At 45.1% G+C, this 19083-nt stretch overlaps 1 protein-coding gene across 6 annotated transcripts in view; it reads left to right on the forward strand.

Annotated features, from left to right (window-relative positions):
* Positions 1-1397: 1397 nt before the first annotated feature.
* The window catches only part of LTBP1 (latent transforming growth factor beta binding protein 1), a 458508-nt gene continuing 440822 nt past the window's right edge, over positions 1398-19083 (forward strand). Inside the window, exons 1-2 of one of the 6 annotated variants that reach the window (XM_055539766.1) lie at positions 1398-2031; positions 3105-3175. In XM_055539766.1, coding sequence (XP_055395741.1) covers positions 1565-2031; positions 3105-3175 — 538 coding nt within the window. In that variant the 5' untranslated portion in view covers positions 1398-1564. Of the gene's footprint in view, positions 2032-3104; positions 3176-15091; positions 15234-19083 lie in introns of those variants that run through there. The other 5 variants (XM_055539768.1, XM_055539765.1, XM_055539764.1 and 2 more) reach the window with 5 other exon arrangements.

Genomic DNA, 19083 nt, shown 5'->3' on the forward strand with positions numbered 1-19083 from the left:
AGGCAGATGGACTGAAGCTCTCTCCTGCCAAATCAAATATCGGAGGTCTTTCCCCAGTCTACAGAAAAAAATAGATTAAGGGATTAAGTTTCAACTTTCTTTTCCCTTAATTCTTTTTAAACCATTGTCACCTGCTACCAACTGTCCACGAGCCAATGAGATTTTCTATTGCATTCATGTAATTAAAGCATGAATTCTGCTGGAGAAACTGTTTTAAATTCAAATGCTAGAAGTAAATATGTTATTATTTCATGGTTTTCCCCCAAAAGCACCCTGACCCCAGATCCTCTGTCCCCTGGGACATTCTGCATCTCCCTTAATGTGATTTTGGTTTATCTCCAGTGAGTGATCCTTTCTTTTTCAATAGGGGCCTAGGGAACTGATCTTTTTTGTTTTTTTTGGATATTATTTCTTTTAAAAAATTTATTTATTTTAATTGGAGGCTAATTGCTTTACAATATTGTAGTGGTTTTTGCCATACATTGACATGAATCAGCCATGGGTGTACATGTGTTCCCCATCCTGAACCCCCCTCCCACATCCCTCCCAATTCCATTGATCTGACTTTAAAAAGATACTAATAACGGCTTGGCATTATTATGGATTCTAAGCCGTGTGCTCCCATCATAAAGGCCTTTTCACCGAGGGTAGAGCTGCTTCCCGGATTGATTCCTGTTGCAGTTTTCCCCGTCTATACAGGCGCCCCCTGGTGCCCACCCTGGTACATGCCAAGCGAGGAGTAGGGTACCAGAAGCTACAGACCCGCGGAGTTTACAAACCTAAGGAACCATCTAAGCACTTTGCAATGGACATTCAGCGCACCCCGAGCAGTCCTTTCGGGGGCCCGATCTGGTATTTTAATCCAATACCCGCAACAAGTACCCGAGCAAACCACGTAAGAAAATGACTGGAGATGTCGTGCAAACAGTATGAAGTGAGTTTTTTGGGGCTTCTAGAAGGAAAGGACCAGTCAGTGACTTGGCCGTGTCCTTTGTCCTTTCCACGGGAGACGGGATCCTCTGCCTTTGCCGACCCACAGGCATAACCTCTGTGGATGTGGAGGGTGGCGGCGCGTTTTCGGGCTCATCTCACGCTTTCCCCAATTAGGATTTACTGCCTGACGTCACGTCTGCCAGATTGGCTGTTCAGATCTGACACTCGGTTCCACGGCGAGAGAAACTTTTTAAAGACTTTGCAGCCGGGGCTGCCGCTGAGCGTCCCGCGCGCTCACACCGCCCTCGCCCACTCTCGCTGGGTCCCGGGCGGGCACCCCCTGAGCCCGCGGCTGGGCGAGCCGACCCTCACCTTGCGCGGCCCGCGCCCCTCCCCTCCCGACCCCGCGCTCCCCACCCCCACCCCGCCCCCTCCTCCCCGCCGCTTTCGGCTGGGGTCTGGGGCTGCTCAGCCGCCCGCGGAACTTCCTCTCTTGCAACCGAGTTTTCCTCCTCCCCCCTTTCCCGGGCTCCCGGCCGTCCTCCGGGGGATCCTGAGCGCGCGTGAGCGGCCGCACCGAGCAAGCGGCACGGCCGGGGGCGGGGGCCAGGGGCGCCGGCTGGGGCCCGCGATGGCGGGGGCCTGGCTCAGGTGGGGGCTCCTGCTGTGGGCAGGGCTGCTGGCCTCATCGGCGCACGGCCGGGTGCGGAGGATCACGTACGTGGTGCGCCCGGGCCCCGGCCTGGCGGCGGGCGCCTTGCCCCTGGGCGGGCCCCCGCGCCCGCGGACCTTCAACGTCGCGCTCAACGCCAGGTACAGCCGCAGCTCGGCCGGCGCAGGGGCCCCCTCGGAGCGGACTCGGCGCACCAGCCCGCCCGGCGGCGCGGCCCTGCAGGGGCTCCGGCCGCCACAGCCACCGCCGGAGCCGGCGCGTCCCGGGGGCCCCGGCGGGCCGCTCCACCCCAAGCCCGGCGGTCACCCGGCGGCCGCCCCGTTCGCCAAACAGGGCAGGCAAGCGATGCGCTCCAAGGTGCCGCAGGAGACCCAGAGCGGCGGGGCCTCGAGGCTGCAGGTTCACCAGAAGCAGCAGCTGCAGGGGTAAGCCCACACGCCCCCTCCCTCCTTGCTCGCGCGCGCTGCCCGCGCGCGGACACGCGGGGTCCAGCCCCTCGGAGCCCCGCGGTGACCGCGGGTATCGTCCGCCGTGGGTCTGCTGTCTCCTCCCCGCCCGCCTCTGCCTTCCTTCCCGGGAGTGCGGCGGGAAGAGCGGAGTGCGGGGAAGCAGGGGAACTCGGAGCATAAAAACTCCGATCACACTGTTACTGAGCTGCGGGTAAACACAAAAGGCATTTCTGCCTGGGGCGTAACCTACTGTGCGCGAACCAAACTACTCCTAGAAGATGGGCGTAAACATGAAGTCACTACAGCTTAATCCCTCATCATCAATTAAACTTCCCTTTGCAACTCAGTTTAATATTTATTTTTATTTTTATTTTTTTGAGCTAGTGGGAAAAAAAGAAAAAAGTTTGGAGGAGGGCTGCCTATAAAGATCCAGCCTCTGTTCTGTAACCTAGAATTTTCAGCATCCTAGTAATTGTGGGCTTGGCTTCCCTGCACCTGTGGGGTCTGCTTTCCCGGGACGGGGATATCTTAGCACTGACAAGAATTTCAGTTCAATGGTTTCTGTTATTGGGCTTTCCTAAACATCCTCCCTGCCCCCCTCCCCATTAATCATAGGTTGAGGGTGTGGAGGGAAACTTGTTTTGCTTTTTTTTTTCTTCCCTCAAGGGTGGTTCCAGGCGTTGTGATCTCACCTCTCTTTGGACGCCTCTCTCTGAAACTCAGATTCAGTTTAAAATGTGGGCACAGATAATATACAAAATACAATTGGCTTTACTTTACTTTTGTAAGAAAACCGTTAGCTTGGACCTTGTTCTCCTGTCTAGTTCCAGGTTGTGCAGGATTTGATTCTCCCATCCCGCTCGGATCTCCTGTCCTTCCCCTTCTACCTGGGCAGCTTTGGGTTGGGCTTCCTGGGTACCTGTTAGGACTCTCTGGAAGCTAGAGGAAGGTGGAAGCAGGAGGCTGGGCTTGCAGGAGTCCCGATGGAGGCTTGGGTTCTCTGAAAGAATGTTGCTACTGCTGGACTCAGGGGTCTTGCTTTGTTTCAGGGTCAATGTCTGTGGTGGGCAGTGTTGTCATGGCTGGAGTAAGGCCCCTGGCTCCCAGAGGTGCACCAAACGTAAGTGTCCATGTTCCTAGCTACCCTGCACAGTAAGCCATGTGGGTCAGTCCACATGGGGGTGGGGATCACATAGAGGGCATCTGAAGAGGCTAATGCTGCCCTGAGGAAGTTGATACCTGCAGTGCAGTCCACCCGGTTACCTGTAGCCTCATCACCACCTAGGAAGGGCTGGGCCAAAGTAATGACAGTATCAATACCAGTTCATTGGATACAACTGTGCCTTGCATCCAAGATTCCCCTGCATTCAACCTCTGTTACACCCATGGGGGGCTAGGAAGAAAATTCTCATTGGAGGTGTGCAGTATGGCAGAACCGGTACAATTAACTTAAATGTGGATATCGACCAATGAAAAACATTCTTTAAGTTGATGGCAAGAAGGGAATGGTAAGTAGGAGGCCCTGCTCTGGAATCAGTAGTGTTAAAGCTTTCTGACAATGGCAATCAGAATCTGCCATCCTCGAGGTCGGTTCCCAGGAGGTAACCACTCTACTGTTCATCAGAACTGACAGGTGGGTTTTCCTGCAGGGCTTCTCAAGCTAATACACATGCTTAGCAGTGTTTTGAAATGTATTAATGATGCATATAGATTTGAGAACATCAGAAACTATTTCCCCTCTGCATCGTGGAAGTTTCAATATAGTTCGAGAATCCTCTTGACAAGTTGATTCTGTCTGGTGCTAATTGGAAATAAAGAAATCTTATTTCCATTCAGAAAAAGTTAAGCATTCTTAGGTGTTCTCTGCACAGAGCTTGAACCATAAACATGTGGATTAGAATCGTCCAAAATTTTAGTTGCTTACTAGTATTCAGTGTCATAAATCAAATTAAGCAATTTGTCTTGTATATGGTTTGGATTTCAAAACACTGGTGAATAAATTAAAAAATTTTTTTCTATTACAGTTATTCTGGTGAACTTGCTTGTTGAAAGGTGCCTTCAGTCCCTGAAAGAAATAGGATTCTGGCAGAGTGACTTTAGTTTTGGAAAGAGCGATGTCCAGACAGGTTATGGTTTGGCTGTGATCAAGGAGTAGTGGCAGACATGAACTCACTAATCAGCCTCCTCATTATGGAACTCAAACCACTAGATCAGGAATAGGGTTGTAGGCATTTTAGATTAACTCATAACCCTTCACTTCTTCTTATATTACACTTGACAATAGTGCACCAATATTTTCCTGAGTTTACAATTGCTTGGGTCAAATTACACATCCTCTCCTCCCTTTAGTAACTCCGGCTCAAAACCTGATATGATATGGTTTGCCTGTTACATGGAGACAGCCCATCCATGACGGCACTGCTGCTGTGTAAAGTGGGGTACTGCTGGCGAGGAGCGAAAATAGAGAGCATTCCTTTATAGGTCACGGGTGAGTGCTCCTTGATGCCTGTTAGAGAGAATATGTTAAGACTTTCAAAGAAGTTTCCTTGGTAAGCTATTCAACTGAGTGCCCTCTCTGAAAAGATAATAGTAATACCCCATTCTTAGGTTGTCTGGGGATTTGGTGATCCAAAGATGCTCTGGAAGGAGAGTATCCTTGTACTGAGGAATCACTTTATGCTTCCTGCTTCTCCAGGTGACGGGGCAAGGGCATGAGTTGTGCCTAGGTTTAGCCAGAGTTGCCCTCTGATGACCCAGAAAAAGACAAGGCTGCAAAAGGCTACCAGTCAGAAGCTGCTGCTGCTGCTAAGCCACTTCAGTCGTGTCGGACTCTGTGCAACCCCATAGACGGCAGCCCACCAGGCTCCCCCGTCCCTGGGATTCTCCAGGCAAGAACACTGGAGTGGGTTGCCATTTCCTTCTCCAGTGCATGAAAGTGAAAAGTGAAAGTGAAGTCGCTCAGTCGTGTCTGACTCTTAGCGACCCCATGGACTGCAGCCTACAAGGCCCCTCCGTCCATGGGATTTTCCAGGCAAGAGTACTGGAGTGGGGTGCCATTGCCTTCTCCGACCAGTCAGAAGAGTTAGGGTTGAATAGTTACCATCCGCAGCATTCCAGAGGATGTTATATCATTGGTTTAGTCTCATAATACCTATTACAAATGCTTCCGGCTTTTGGTTCAAGTTATCCTTCCAGCTGCTAGAAGGTAGCCCTTGGACAGCACCAGGATTTAAGTAATCAGTGCAACATTAGCTTTCCAGTACTGCTCAATCTGACAAATTAATTCAGGCCCCAAGGCTGGAAGCTTAAATCACAACTCCTTTCAAGAATAATTGTGTTTTTAAAAATGATGCTGTGTTAGGTCAGTGCTCATTCCAAAGTACTGTATCTGCTTGATGGTAAGTTTCAGTGGGGGACTTGTGTTTGTCTGGCAGAGCCGGAGATGAGGGAGCCTTTTGCTTTCACGTGGGAAAACCAGGGTTACCACTGATTCAGTGAAACTTGTGTCCGTGGCTGAACAGTGTGACACTGGGAAAGACCCCTGGCCTTGGGTTCAGGAAATTTGAGTTTAAATCCTCAAGCCTTCATTAGCTGTGTGGCCTTGGGGAATTCCTTTGACCTCTGTGACCCTTATATTTTCCTATCATGAAATGACTGTGCTAAAGACTTGACTATTGGGACTTCCCAGGTGGTCCAGTGGTTAAGACGCCATGCTTTCCCTGCAGAGGCTGCAGGTTTGATACCTGGTCAGGAAACTAAAATCTCACAGGCAATGAGGCCAAAAGAAAAAAAAAGTTGACTATTTTGCAGGATTGTTGCTGGTATGAAGGTAAAAGAGAATTATAGGTTTGAAAGCCTTGATGAAACCAGCAGGATTGTTAGAGTTTATTATTGAATCAAGCCAAGTAAACCTTGTCTCATTTATCTATTATTCAGTTTTCTTTTTTTCCGTATGAATGTGTGTGCGTGTGTGCCAAGTTGCTTCAGTCGTATCTGACTCTTTGTGACTCTTTGGACAGTAGCCTACCAGGCTCCTCAGTCCACGGGATTCTCCAGGCAAGAATATAGGAGTGGGTTGCCATGCCCTCCTCCAGGGGATCTTCTTGACCCATGGCTCCTGTGTCTCCTGGATTGCAGGCGAATTCTTTACCCACTGAGCCATCAGGGAAGCCCCTTCCATATGTATGTTTCCTCAGCTATTGTCGTCAACTTCTTTTCAAAGAAAGTACATGTGGATCCCTTTTTAGAGTACATTTTTAAAGTAGTTTAGGGTTGGGGGAGGGGGAGATACAGAGATACTATGGTCAAGAATACAAAGTTTTAGTCCCTTAAGATGAATAAATTCTGAAGATCTAATGTATAGCAGTGTGACTGTAGTTAACAACAGTGTATTATAAACTTGTAATTTCCTCAGAGTGTTCCCACCACACACAAAAAATGTCAACTGTGTCATGAGGGTTATGTTCATTAGCTTGGTTGTGATGTTTATTTTATAGTGTGTGCATATATCAAAACATCGTCATACACCTTAAATATATACAATATTTATTTATCGATTATACTTCAATATAGATGAATTAAAAAAAAAAAGGAAGAAATGAAAAAGCCAGTCACTTCCATACTGCCTGGCTTTGATGACTGAGAAAAAGAAATAAAGTAAATTGGACTGTTCTGTAGCGCAGAATGATTTATTTTTAAAAGAACTTTAAAAGGAACTAAATATTTGATTATTTGTGTATCTCTAGTTCTCTTGGTGTAAAGCTTGCTGTTCAGATGGAAAATACTCCCCTAAGGCATTCATCATTTGAATGGAAAAAATTCTGATACCGGTTTTTGTGACTACAACTACTTTGGTAAATACTAGTGAAATTTAGGCTGCAAAAGAAATTGGTTTGTGGTCTCTTTCCCCTCTCACTTCCTTATTATGCTGAGACTGAACAGTTACACTTGGGTATAGTTTGTTACACTTACAAATACCAAAGGCAATGGCACAGCAACATCAATTTTCCTGTTAAGGTAGTAGTCATCATATAATTAACACACTGTTTTAAAATAACTATACTTCAAATAAAAAGATAGGAGTCCTTGTATAGTGTGTATGCAATTTGAATGTGCACATTAACGCCGAGGATGCTAATTGTCAATTCTATTTTCAGGATCATTGAAAGGATTTAATTGAAGAATTTAAATTTGTAGAGGCTGTTTTCCAGTTGATGCAAAAAAATGTTTCTGCATAGGAGATGGGATATGTTTCTGTTGTTCAGTTTGCTTAATCTTGTGAGGAAAACGAGGTGCCCCTTCGAGGCAGACTGGATTGATTTTAGCTGATTGAGACTTAATTTAAACGGGCCACGGACAAATGCTTCTGCAAACTGAAGATTTAGCGAATCTGAAATTGCCAATCAGAGAGATGTGAAACAAGCAGCCGCAGACCCACACAGGCAGAGACTGGTTGTGGGTGTCCACAAGGATGGCCCTGAGGCTTCGCCACCCAGCCTCCATGTAGAGATGCCCCATTGCATATCAATGCTGCTCTTGCAAACACCCTTTGTGTGTGGGTCTCTAGGAGTTGAAATCCCAGCACGAGACATGGCATTTTAGTTATTAACGTGGAGTGACTAGGGCTTCCCAGGTGGCTAGAGGTAAAGAACCCACCTGCTAATGCAGGAGACATTAAGACATGGGGGTCTGAGCCTTGGGTTGGGAAGATCCCCTGGAGGAGAACATGGCAACCCACTCCAGGATTCTTGCCTGGAGAATCCCCATGAAGAGAGAAGCCTGGTGGGCTACAGTCCCTGGGGTCACAAAAGAGTCAGACACGACTGAAGTGACTAAGCTGCGCACATGCATGGAGTGGCTGCTAAGAGTGATGTCCATTTTGGGCAAAGAAGATGGCACTGCACCTCTTTTCTTTCTAAGGGCTTCACATTTATTACGAGGGTTTTAACAGGTTTTTTTTTTCTTTCCCCATTTTTGCATTTTTTTCCCCTCTGCCTAAATTGAACCCACCAGATTGGTTGTTCCAATCTTTTTGTCCCCCTCTCAGTGTAAGTGCAGGCCAGAGAGAAACACTGCCAGTGGGCTCAGCTTTAAAGAGGAGACCGGACTTGGGAACAGACAACACAAAAGAAGAAAGGCGAGATGAGAGTGAGGCTGGGTTGGCAGAATGAGGTGGACGGAACAGGAAAGACAGCAGATCTGAATCCAAAGCTGGTGCCTGGCACAGGGCAGGCCCTGCCTAAATGCATGGATGGTTCTTTCATTTATTTAATGGGTATCTGTTGAGCTTTTACCATGTGCCAGGGTCTATGAATAGAGGAGAAATGCAGCCAGCTGTAGGGCGCGCAGAGTCTGTTTTTACTCACTTAACTCATGGCACATCAAATGACTTGTTCTCTGCTTAGCAAGAAACAGAAAATCGATATTCCATTGCTTTTCCACTGGCATTCAGCCCACAGTGCTTTGGAGGAAAAAAAAAAAAAAGCCAACTCTAGACATTTTCCTTAATTATATACAGAAGAGACAGAGTCTTGCATGCCCTGATTCTTGGAGCTGTGGGCATCGAGGGCATCATCCATGAGCGTGCAGTGTGGCTGGAGTTCCAGGTGATGGAGAGGCTCCTGTGCCTCTTGGCTCAGCGTTGTGCTGGCTAAGCACGGGAGTGGGCCTGGAGTGATCACACATTTTTCGTCAGCCTGCTATGGCCATTGACAGCTGCCTTGCCGGTAGATCTGCCGTGAGGTTTACTGTGGCAGCTGCTGGGAGGGCGGCCCCGGCTCCAGTGCAAGGAGCAGGGGCCCAAGGGTTGGCTGGAAAAATCTTGTCGTGCGGCACAGACAGCCCGGAGAAGGGAGAAGGACCCAGAGGTCAAGTTCACACTGGGTCAAATATGTGTTCTTAGCACTGGTGAAAACAAACATTTAGGAACCATAAATTCTGGGCTGTGATCATACTTAAACCTTTGTGGCGAAGCCCTGAAGCCCCCCGGGCCAGCCTGTGCACCCCGTCGCTGCCTGGCAGGCGTCAGGGAACTGTTTCTCTGTCCAGTGAACCCTGGGACCTTCGGAAGCCTGACTTGTTGAAAGGACCTTTGGCCACCGCAGGAGTTTGCTGTTTCTGACCCTATTATTTGTTGTCTTGGATATTCCAAACAGACTCAAACATGTTTGGGAGCTCGAATTCAGTTTTCCTAAAATGCAGATTTTGCTTCCAAGTCCTTCTGAGTGATGAGCAGGGTGAAGTACAAGGGTGGCGTTGCCCCTCTGGCAACAGAGAGCAAAATCACAGCAGAAACTGAAGATCTGCTGAGGAGGGAGGGTGATTTGTGCACATTTGTGCAGTTCTTTGGAGCCTGCAGAGGGCATTCTGTTTCTTTTACTTAAAAAAAAAGAAAGAAACTTCTTCATGAAGTTTGCATTTTGCTTCATGCAAAATGCTTCATGAATTTGCATTTTATCCTTGTGCAGGGATCATCCTTATCTTTGTGTCTTTCTAGTGTTAGTATATGTGCTGCCAAGCCGGCACTGGAGAGCATTCCTTGACCTCCACACCCTTGGAGGTGTAGGCCAGGCAGGCATGATTTATTACCCCTGTTTAAGTTGGGGGCAGGGCCCAGACCCCACCCAGCTCTATGGCTCTTAGTTTGTTGTTCTTTCTGCTGCTTCCTGGACAGCCCGATGCTGAAATCTCTCTCTTGAGGTCTTGGTCTTCAGCTCCCCCGACAGCCCTCCCTGCCTTGGATCGACTTTCCCCTCCAGGGTTCACTGTGTGAATTCCCTGCTGCTGATGCTGCTGCTGCTGCTGCTACTAAGTCGCTTCAGTCGTGTCCGAGTCTGTGCGACCCCACAGATGGCAACCCACCAGGCTCCCCTGTCCCTGGGATTCTCCAGGCAAGAACACTAGAGTGGGTTGCCATTTCCTTTTCCAATGTATGAAAGTGAAAAGTGAAAGTGAAGTTGCTCAGTCCTGTCTGACTCTTCGAGACCCCATGGACTGCAGCCCAACGGGCTCCTCCGTCCATGGGATTTTCCAGGCAAGAGTACTGGAGTGGGGTGCCATCACCTTCTCCCACAGGGTGGCTTAGACCAACAGAAATGAGAGCTCTGGAGGTTGGAGGTCCAAAATCAAGATGTCAGAAGGGCTGACTGCTTGTGAAGGTGTGAGGGAAGATCTGTTCCAGGCCTGTCTCCCTGGCTAGCAGAAGGCTGTCTTCTCATTGTGTTTCTTCACCTCATTTTCCTTTCATCTATGCATGTCTATCTTGAGGTCCAAGTTGCCCCTTTTTATAAGGACACCAATCATATCAGATTAGAGCTCACCCCAATGACCTTGTTTCCAGAAAAGCATCTATTTCTGCTTTATTGACTATGCCAAAGCCTTTGACTGTGTGGATCACAATAAACTGTGGAAAATTCTGAAAGAGATGGGAATACCAGACCACCTGACCTGCCTCTTGAGAAATTTGTATGCAGGTCAGGAAGCAACAGTTAGAACTGGACATGGAACAACAGACTGGTTCCAAACAGGAAAAGGAGCACGTCAAGGCTGTATATTGTCACTCTGCTTATTTAACTTATATGCAGAGTACATCATGAGAAACGCTGGACTGGAAGAAATACAAGCTGGAATCAAGATTGCCGGGAGAAATATCAATAACCTGAGATATGCAGATGACACCACCCTTATGGCAGAAAGTGAAGAGGAATTAAAAAGCCTCCTGATGAAAGTGAAAGTAGAGAGTGAAAAAGTTGGCTTAAAGCTCAACATTCAGAAAATGAAGATCATGGCATCTGGTCCCATCACTTCATGGGAAATAGATGGGGAAACAGTGGAAACAGTGTCAGACTTTATTTTGGGGGGCTCCAAAATCACTGCAGATGGTGACTGCAGCCATGAAATTAAAAGATGCTTACTCCTTGGAAGGAAAGTTATGACCAACCTAGATAGCATATTCAAAAGCAGAGACATTACTTTGCCAACAAAGGTCCGTCTAGTCAAGGCTATGGTTTTTCCTGTGGTCATGTATGGATGTGAGAGTTGGACTGTGAAGAAGGCTGAGTGCCGAAGAATTGATGCTTTTGAACTGTGGTGTTGGAGAAGACTCTTGAGAGTCTCTTGGACTGCAAGGAGATCCAACCAGTCCATTCTGAAGGAGATCAGCCCTGGGATTTCTTTGGAAGGAATGATGCTAAAGCTGAAACTCCAGTACTCTGGCCACCTCATTCGAAGAGTTGACTCATTGGAAAAGATTCTGATGCTGGGAGGGACTGGGGGCAGGAGGAGAAGGGGACGACAGAGGATGAGATGGCTGGATGGCATCATTGACTCGATGGACGTGAGTCTGAGTGAACTCTGGGAGTTGGTGATGGACAGGGAGGCCTGGCGTGCTGCAATTCATGGGGTCGCAAAGAGTCGGACACGACTGAGTGACTGAACTGAACAATGACCTTGTTTGGATGTGATCACCTCTGTAAAGATCCTAGCTCTAGATAAGGTCACAAGGAGTTGGACACTACCGAGTGACTGAGCACCACTAGATAAGGTCACATACTCAGGTACCAGGGATCAGGACTCTAGTTCTTTGTCGGGGGAATCATTCAACTCACAGTAGCATCCATAGATGCTCTGCACCTGGGCTTGAGAAGTGGGCTACTCAGAGCCCTGGGCCATCCCTGAGGCACTTGGGGGTTCCCTTGAAGTGACCTGAGGGTGGGTGGGTAGAGGCTCAGTTGGGACCGTCCCCCTCAGTCTGTGACTGTGGATGGAATGTGGCTTCTTCCCTAGTGCAGAAGCTTGGGCTGCTCCAGGGAGCAGGAAATGTAAGGAATTGGCCACTGGTGATTTTGGTTATACCTCTGGCCTTTTCCACTTGGTCTGCTTTAAAGAGATTCTGCATATAGGGTTATTACACCCAGTTTTTCTTTAGTTAGTTGAATGATAAATACATTAAAAATGGTTTGTTTATTTTTGGCTGTGCTAGGTCTGCATTGCTGCATGCGAGGTTTTTCTATTGCAATGAGTGGAGGCTACTCTAGGTGCAGTGTCCTGGCTTCTCATCTCGGTGGCTTCTCTTGTGGCGGAGCCCAGGCTGTAGGTTCAAGGGCTTCAGTGGTTGTGGTGCACGGGCTCAGCAGTTTTGGCTCATGGGCAGGCTCTAGAGCGCAGACTCACTAGTTGTGGCTCAAGGGCATAGTTGCCACGAGCTGTGTGGGATCTTCCCGGACCAGGAATGGAAGCCATGGCAGGCAGGTTCTTAACCACTTGGACCACCAGGAAAGTCCCAATACATGTATTTTTATAAGAGTTAGAAATTTGCAAAAATTGTTAATGATAAAAAATTGTTAATGGTGGTTAAATAAAGTGGTTTTAAAAAAGGTTTAAACACTTTGGAACATGTTGGGTGCTTTTTTTTCTACTGAGTGTTTTATTTTTAATTATAAAATATTTTAAATACACAAAAATGCAGACAATAATACATCCAGCAGCTGCTCATTGCGCTCATGTTTTTAAAACCTCCCTGACGTGGTAATTAAGCACAATGATTTATGGATAAGGGAGAGACGAAGGTCTTATCTTGCTTTAACTGCATGTTTTACTAATGATGTTTGCTGTCTTCCTAGTGGAGAGAAAACAGTACATAATTTGTTGATGTGACACAAATTGGTTGTTTTGGTACTTGTGGAAAAATACAGAGCTGTATTTGTATATGCTTTTGTGCACCTAATTTGCCCAGCTTATTATTAAGGTTGAACATTTCTTGTAGGCACAGTCCATTGGGCAGTGAGCACGTGTGTGCACACTGTCATTTAGACCCAAGACAACGTGAAGAAAATGCTGTCTGTTACTGCCCCATCATACCCACCTTTCTGCCTTCCTCCTCTTTCTCTCCTTACTAGGCCAGAGTTTTACTTGCCCTGAACTAGAGGTGGTGGAGTTCCTTGGTTACAAGTTCAGTCTTTGGAGCTAGAATATAAGGCACCTAACTTGATGTTAACACTTTGCCAACACATCCTCACTCTTTGATCTTGGACTTGACCTTGGGGCAAGGCTAAGTTACCCCATTCACATTGTAGGTGTGATGATGGTTTTTGCCATCATTTAGAGGCTGCTAGGGGACCGCAGGAATTAATACACAAAGAGCGCTTAGAGAGCGGCTGCCCCCCACACAATAGTATTTGACAGATGTGAGCTCTCAAGGGCTCCTGTTGGCCTATTTAGGGGGGTTCCCTCTTGTGGGCACCCCAGCGTTTTACACACCCCTCTTGGTGTTTCGCAGATGCCCTGTTCTTCTGTTCTTCTCTCTTCCCCTCTTCTGGAGCACTCTGATTGCACTTTCACTTGGCTCTGGGTATGACTGGACCAGGTAGGAGAGGCATCTGCCCCCACCATCAGCGTGGACCTCCTGGGAAGCAGGATTTTCTGTATCATTTTAAGTACCCAGGCTCCCTTCCTTGCCGTAGGACATATGCTAACTGAATTGAGTAGAATTGAATTGAACAAGTATCTCGGATTTTGCTGTGTTGTAAATACTCTCCTCTAAATACTACTTCCTTTTCTGTTTCCTCTCACCTTTGGGTGGTAATTCCTCTTTGGTTTTCTTTCCACTATATATTTCTGTGTGTTTATCCCTTGCCCGACAGACACGGCTTATTATGACAGCTTTTCAAGGGCACACCACCTTATTCCATTTCCTCCTGCTTCTCTGAAGGCTACCCTGGCATGGCCCAAACCGTAAGACAGCTTTTCCTTTCTCACTGCCAATTTTACAATCTTTCTGCTCAACATCATCTGATAGAGATTTGGGACTAAGTATAATGAATGTTGTATGATTTTCCCTGTAATTTTAGATCCCCAAATACTGCTCTTGGCCAACTACATTAGTCCCTGTGGTTTTTTCACTCCACCACATTTGAGTAATATTGTTGGCACGGACCTAAGTAAACAGTTTGTGAAATGTTGTGTTTTGTAAATTAGGAGATGGATGGGCTGGTTTTTTAATACATGCTCTTGGTTCTGCTCAACCAGAGGAAGATGAGTTTGGTTAATGGATGGGAAGACAAATTGGAGGGAGGTGTTTTTAACTGAAGTTGATGTGGTTGATTTACTCATCAATTATTTAAAGGTGAGAACTAAATGGTTGAAGAGGAACCTTCAGAGGTATTTTGATAATGAATTAAGGAAGCATCTTTACAGAGGATAGAAGATGTAACCAGCAAAAAACCACAGGAGGAAAAGAGGATAATGAAATAAGGAAAATATAATAATAAGGACCCTTTGTCTTTGTAGACTTTAAAATGTTTGCATTTCTTATAAGATTACCAAACAATTTCCAATCTCCCTTTCAGTCTTGCAGGAACTTCGGTTTATTATTGTTACTATTATAAAGTAAAAGTAGAATTACCATCCTTTCACTGATATGTGTTTTATCTTAACACCATCTCAAGTGGACAGTTAACAATTAGCATCTTCAAAATATTTCATTAGAAAAGCTATTTAAATCGGCTCAGAGGTACCACCTCACCTTGATGAATCATTTGCTACATTGGTTCAAGAGTGGGGGCACTTTTGACTCTGCTACTGACTGTGTAGTTTAAAGTAGATCAGTTACCTAACTCTCCTGAGATTTTTTTCAACTTGGATGAATGAAATGAATGGGCAGAGGGTCAGTCATCACCCAACCCAATTCAGGTCATTCTTGTCAATATCAGGCATACAAATCCTCTTCTGTCTTACCCGTTTCCACATTGTATCACAGCTGCACGTGTGCATGTGTGGCTGTGTGCTTCCCAGCTGGAATGTGAGCTCCATCTGTGAGGGTAGGGATCATACCATAACTGTCTTTTTATCCTCAGGACCTAGTAAGTACATGGACTTTCAGGGAAGGAAGGACAGGATGGAATGATTGAGTGAATGAATGAATGATTCATTTGTTATACCTCACTCAGTCCCTGTGTGCTAGTTAATACCTCACAGAAGGTATTAAGTACAAAGAAGGAAAAAAACCAGGGCAATAGGCTCAAGAGTGGTGGGGGCTGGGAGAGAGGGGTGGAGTAAGGAAATGACTTATGAGACCTGTGTGGTATGAAAGGGTGTGGAGGAAGGGCTTTTGCAGCCAAGAGAACAGCTAACACAAAAGCCTTGGGCTGGGAGTAGGCCTGACCCTGTACAGGACTCCAGACGTGAGTTTTGCTGGGTTGTCAGTGAGAGCTAGAGTAATAGGTGGTAAGGGAGAGCCCTAGTCAGGTCTTACGGAAAACCATAAATAGGGAAGTTACAGATAGAAGTGGATTTTATTACTAAGGAATAAACACAGTATAGGATTTGGTGTTTTTCATCACTAGTTTGAAAGCATGGAAAAAGAATTTTGTTGTTGTTGTTTTGTTGAACTTTTTTTTTTTAAAAAAACTGAAGTATAGTTGATTTACAATGTTGTATCAGCTCCTGGCATACAGCAAAGTGATTCAGAGATACACACATCCATTCTTTTTCATATTCATTTCTATAATGGTTTATTCCAGGATGTCAAATATAATTCCTGGTGCTATACAGTAGGACGTTGTTGTTTATTTTCTGTATAGCAGTTTGTATCTGCTAATCCCAACTCCTAATTTACCCCTCCCCATCCCCTTTCCCCTTTGTTAATCATGTTTGTTTCCTATGTCTGTGAGTCTGTTTCTGTTGTGTAAATAAGTTCATTTGTATTAACATATGTATTTCCACACATAAATAATATCATATGGTACTTGTCTTTGTCTGACTTCCTTCATTTAGTGTGAAGTGCAATTTCCAGGTCCATCCATGTCATCTGCTGATGGACATTTAGGCTGTTTCTGTGTCTTGGCTATTGTAGATTGTGTTGCTTTGAACATTGGGGTTTGTGTATCTTTTTGAATTATAGTTTTCTCTAGATATATGCTCAGGAGTGGGATTGCTAGATCATATGGCCACTCTATTTTTAGTTTTTAAAGAAACCTCCATACTGTTTTCCATGGGCTGCACCAATTTACATTCCTACAACCAACAGTGGAGGATGGCTCCTTTTCTCTTCACCCTCTCCAGCATTTGCTATTTATATACTTTTTAATGATGGACATTCTGACCAGTGTGAGGTGGTACTTCACTGTAGTTCTGATTTGCATGTCTCTAATAATTATTGATGTTGAGTATCTTTTCATGTGCCTATTGACTGTATGTCTTCTTTGGAGAAATGTCTATTTAGGTCTTCTGCCTCTTTTTTGATTGGGTGGTGGTGGTTGTTTTGTTACTGAGTTTGTGTGAACTGTTTGTATATTTTGGAAATTAAGCCCTGGTTGGTCACATTGTTTGCAAATATTTTTTCCCAATCTATGATTGTCTTTTCATGTTGTTTATGCCGTGCAAAAGCTTGTCAGTTTAATTACGTCCCATTTCTTTACTTTTGCTTTTATTTCTGTTGCCTTGGGAGACTGACCTAAGAAAACATTGCTAGGTCAGAGAATGTTTTACTTACGTTGTCGTCTAGGAGTTTTCGTGTCGTGTCATAGTTAAGCCATTTTGAATTATTTTTGTTTATGGTGTGAGGGAGTGTTCTAACTTCATTGATTAACATGTGGGTGTCCAGCTTTCCCACCACCACTTGCTGAAGAGACTGTCTTTTCTCCATTGTGTATTTTTGCCTCCTTTGTTGGAGATTAATTGATGGGGTGACTGGGTGTGTGGGTTTATTTCTGGGCTGTCTTCAGTTCCATTGACTGATATGTCAGTTTTGGGCCAATATCACACAGTTTTGATTTCTATAGTTTTGTAGCATTGTCTGAAGTCTGGGAGGGTTGTGCCTCCAGCTTTGTTCTCTTTCCTCAGGATTACTTTGGCAATTCAGGGTCTTTTATGGTTTCATATAAGCTGTGGGATTATTTGTTCTAGTTCTGTGAAAAATGTCATGGGTATTTTACAGGAATTAATGCAATTAAATTAATGCAATTAAATGTGTAGATTGCTTTGGACAGTATGGGCATTTTGATTATGTTAAATCTTCCAATCCAAGAGTATGGGATATGTTTCCATTTCTTTAAATGATTTTCAGTTTCCTTTATCAGTGTTTCATAGTTGTCAACATACAAGTCTTTTACCTTCTTAATCAATTTTTTTTTTTTGATGTGCATTTAAAAGAGATTATTTTTTTTACTTTCCCTTTCTGATATTTTATTGTTAGTGTAAAGAAATACAGCAGATTCAATTGTTAATTGAAAAATAGTGTTTTAAATAGAAATTTTAATCCCCTTTATTGCCAATTTGTATTGATGAGAAAAGCGGTGTATAGAAGAGTGAAGTACCCAAGATCACACCCAAATTATGGTCACAGTCCAACTGCCTGCATTGTACCCAGATCTCCAAACCGGCCCCATGCCGATTGAATTTCCATGCCTCAGCCAAGCTCTGCCAGAAGATAACACTCACCAGAGCTATGAGGCTGAGACTTAGGATGAAAGTTTGAGTATCAAAAAAAAAAAAAGTCTCTGGTTACTGCTATCTTAACAATTAGGGGGATCTTCATGTGGTACTAAATAAAAAATAAAATGTTAAATCCTTCAAAAAAGTTTAAAGATAAAAACCCCAATCCTGTGATTATAGGAAATTCACAGAGAGCAGTTAGGATATATTAAAGTAAGAGTGTAAAATTTTAGCATTGCATTTGAATTCTGTTCTTCAGTGCCCCTTCTCCCCCCAATCTAACATGCAGATTTGGGGGTGAAACTGAAGTAGGTACAAAGGCAACCTAGATGATTTTGTTCCTATTTGTAAATGGGGTTAATAGCACCCATTGGCTACATCTCCCATTTTGTAGTGAAGATCAAATAAAATGAGGCTCATGAACATACTGCACAAAAGAGCCCTATAAACATAAGGTGATGTTAAAATGATTTACGACTGTTTTGTGAAAATTTTTCAATTGTTAGTGAAAATTGTTTCCTATAATGTGTTGGTATAATTCTTGTCTTGAAAGTGAGAAGGCTTAATGTATTTCTTAAGTTTTGGGGGATCACAGATCTTGTGTATCACGTCTTTACATTGATCATCCTTTTTACCAATGTTTTATAGTCTCTGGGGGGCAACTCCTAGAAGTTGGCTTGAAAACAGGCAAAAATACCTAAATCGCCACTTTACTTCCATTACCCACAACGCACAATTGATTTGCTTTATTCTCCTAAAGGTAGAGTGCAGGCAAAGACAACCTTTCTTTCGAGAAAGCTCTGTTTCTTTCTTATTGTGATAATGAAAAGGTTGTGTTTTTTAGTCCAAAGTTTCTCAGTAATCAGAGGTGAAATAATACAGATGATAAGTTGAAAGACAGGCATGGTCCCTGTTTTTGTTTTACTTTTTATCGGTTGGGAAGTTGGCCTCCTCAGCATTTCTGCATATACAATAGACCCTCAATTGCTTGATTAATAAGTATTAGAAGTCACATTTGTTTTGAGGGAAAGATCAGCTGAAATTCATTTAACTTAGTGGCAATCGAGATTATGTTAGTAAGCCATTCCTTTTGTTAGGAGAGAATGTATATTACAGCAAACCTCCTGGATGAGAGTTTTTAATGCTCACTGTTGAATGTTTGAGAGCCTTTCTCTGGTACAGTTGCCCCATACCTTCCTGTAATAGTCTGCTTGAATGGCACATCACAGACCTAGTGGTTCTCAAAGCATGGTCCCTGGATCAGGGGCAGCAGCATCACCCAGGAACTTGTTGGAAAGGAAGATTCTCACGCCCCGTCCTGGACTCACTGAATTAGAAGCTCTGAGGTTGGGGCCCAGCACTCTTTGTTTTAATGCACACTCCAGGGGGTGCTAATATAGCTATGGTTTGAGAACCACTGCTCTGGCCAAACCCACTTCCACCTTCTCCCTTTCTGCGTCCCTGTCCCCTCCCTCGCCCACCCCTCCATGATCCTCCGTCATGCACCCTTTCCTTGATCACCCATGGTGGGGAGGAGTCCAGGGAGATTGGCTCCTGTGGGCTCCAGGCCTTGGGGACTGGAAGCTTGGGTTTTCTCCT

This window comes from Bubalus kerabau, chromosome 11 (assembly GCF_029407905.1).
Source record: "Bubalus kerabau isolate K-KA32 ecotype Philippines breed swamp buffalo chromosome 11, PCC_UOA_SB_1v2, whole genome shotgun sequence".
Taxonomy (NCBI): Eukaryota; Metazoa; Chordata; class Mammalia; order Artiodactyla; family Bovidae; genus Bubalus; species Bubalus kerabau.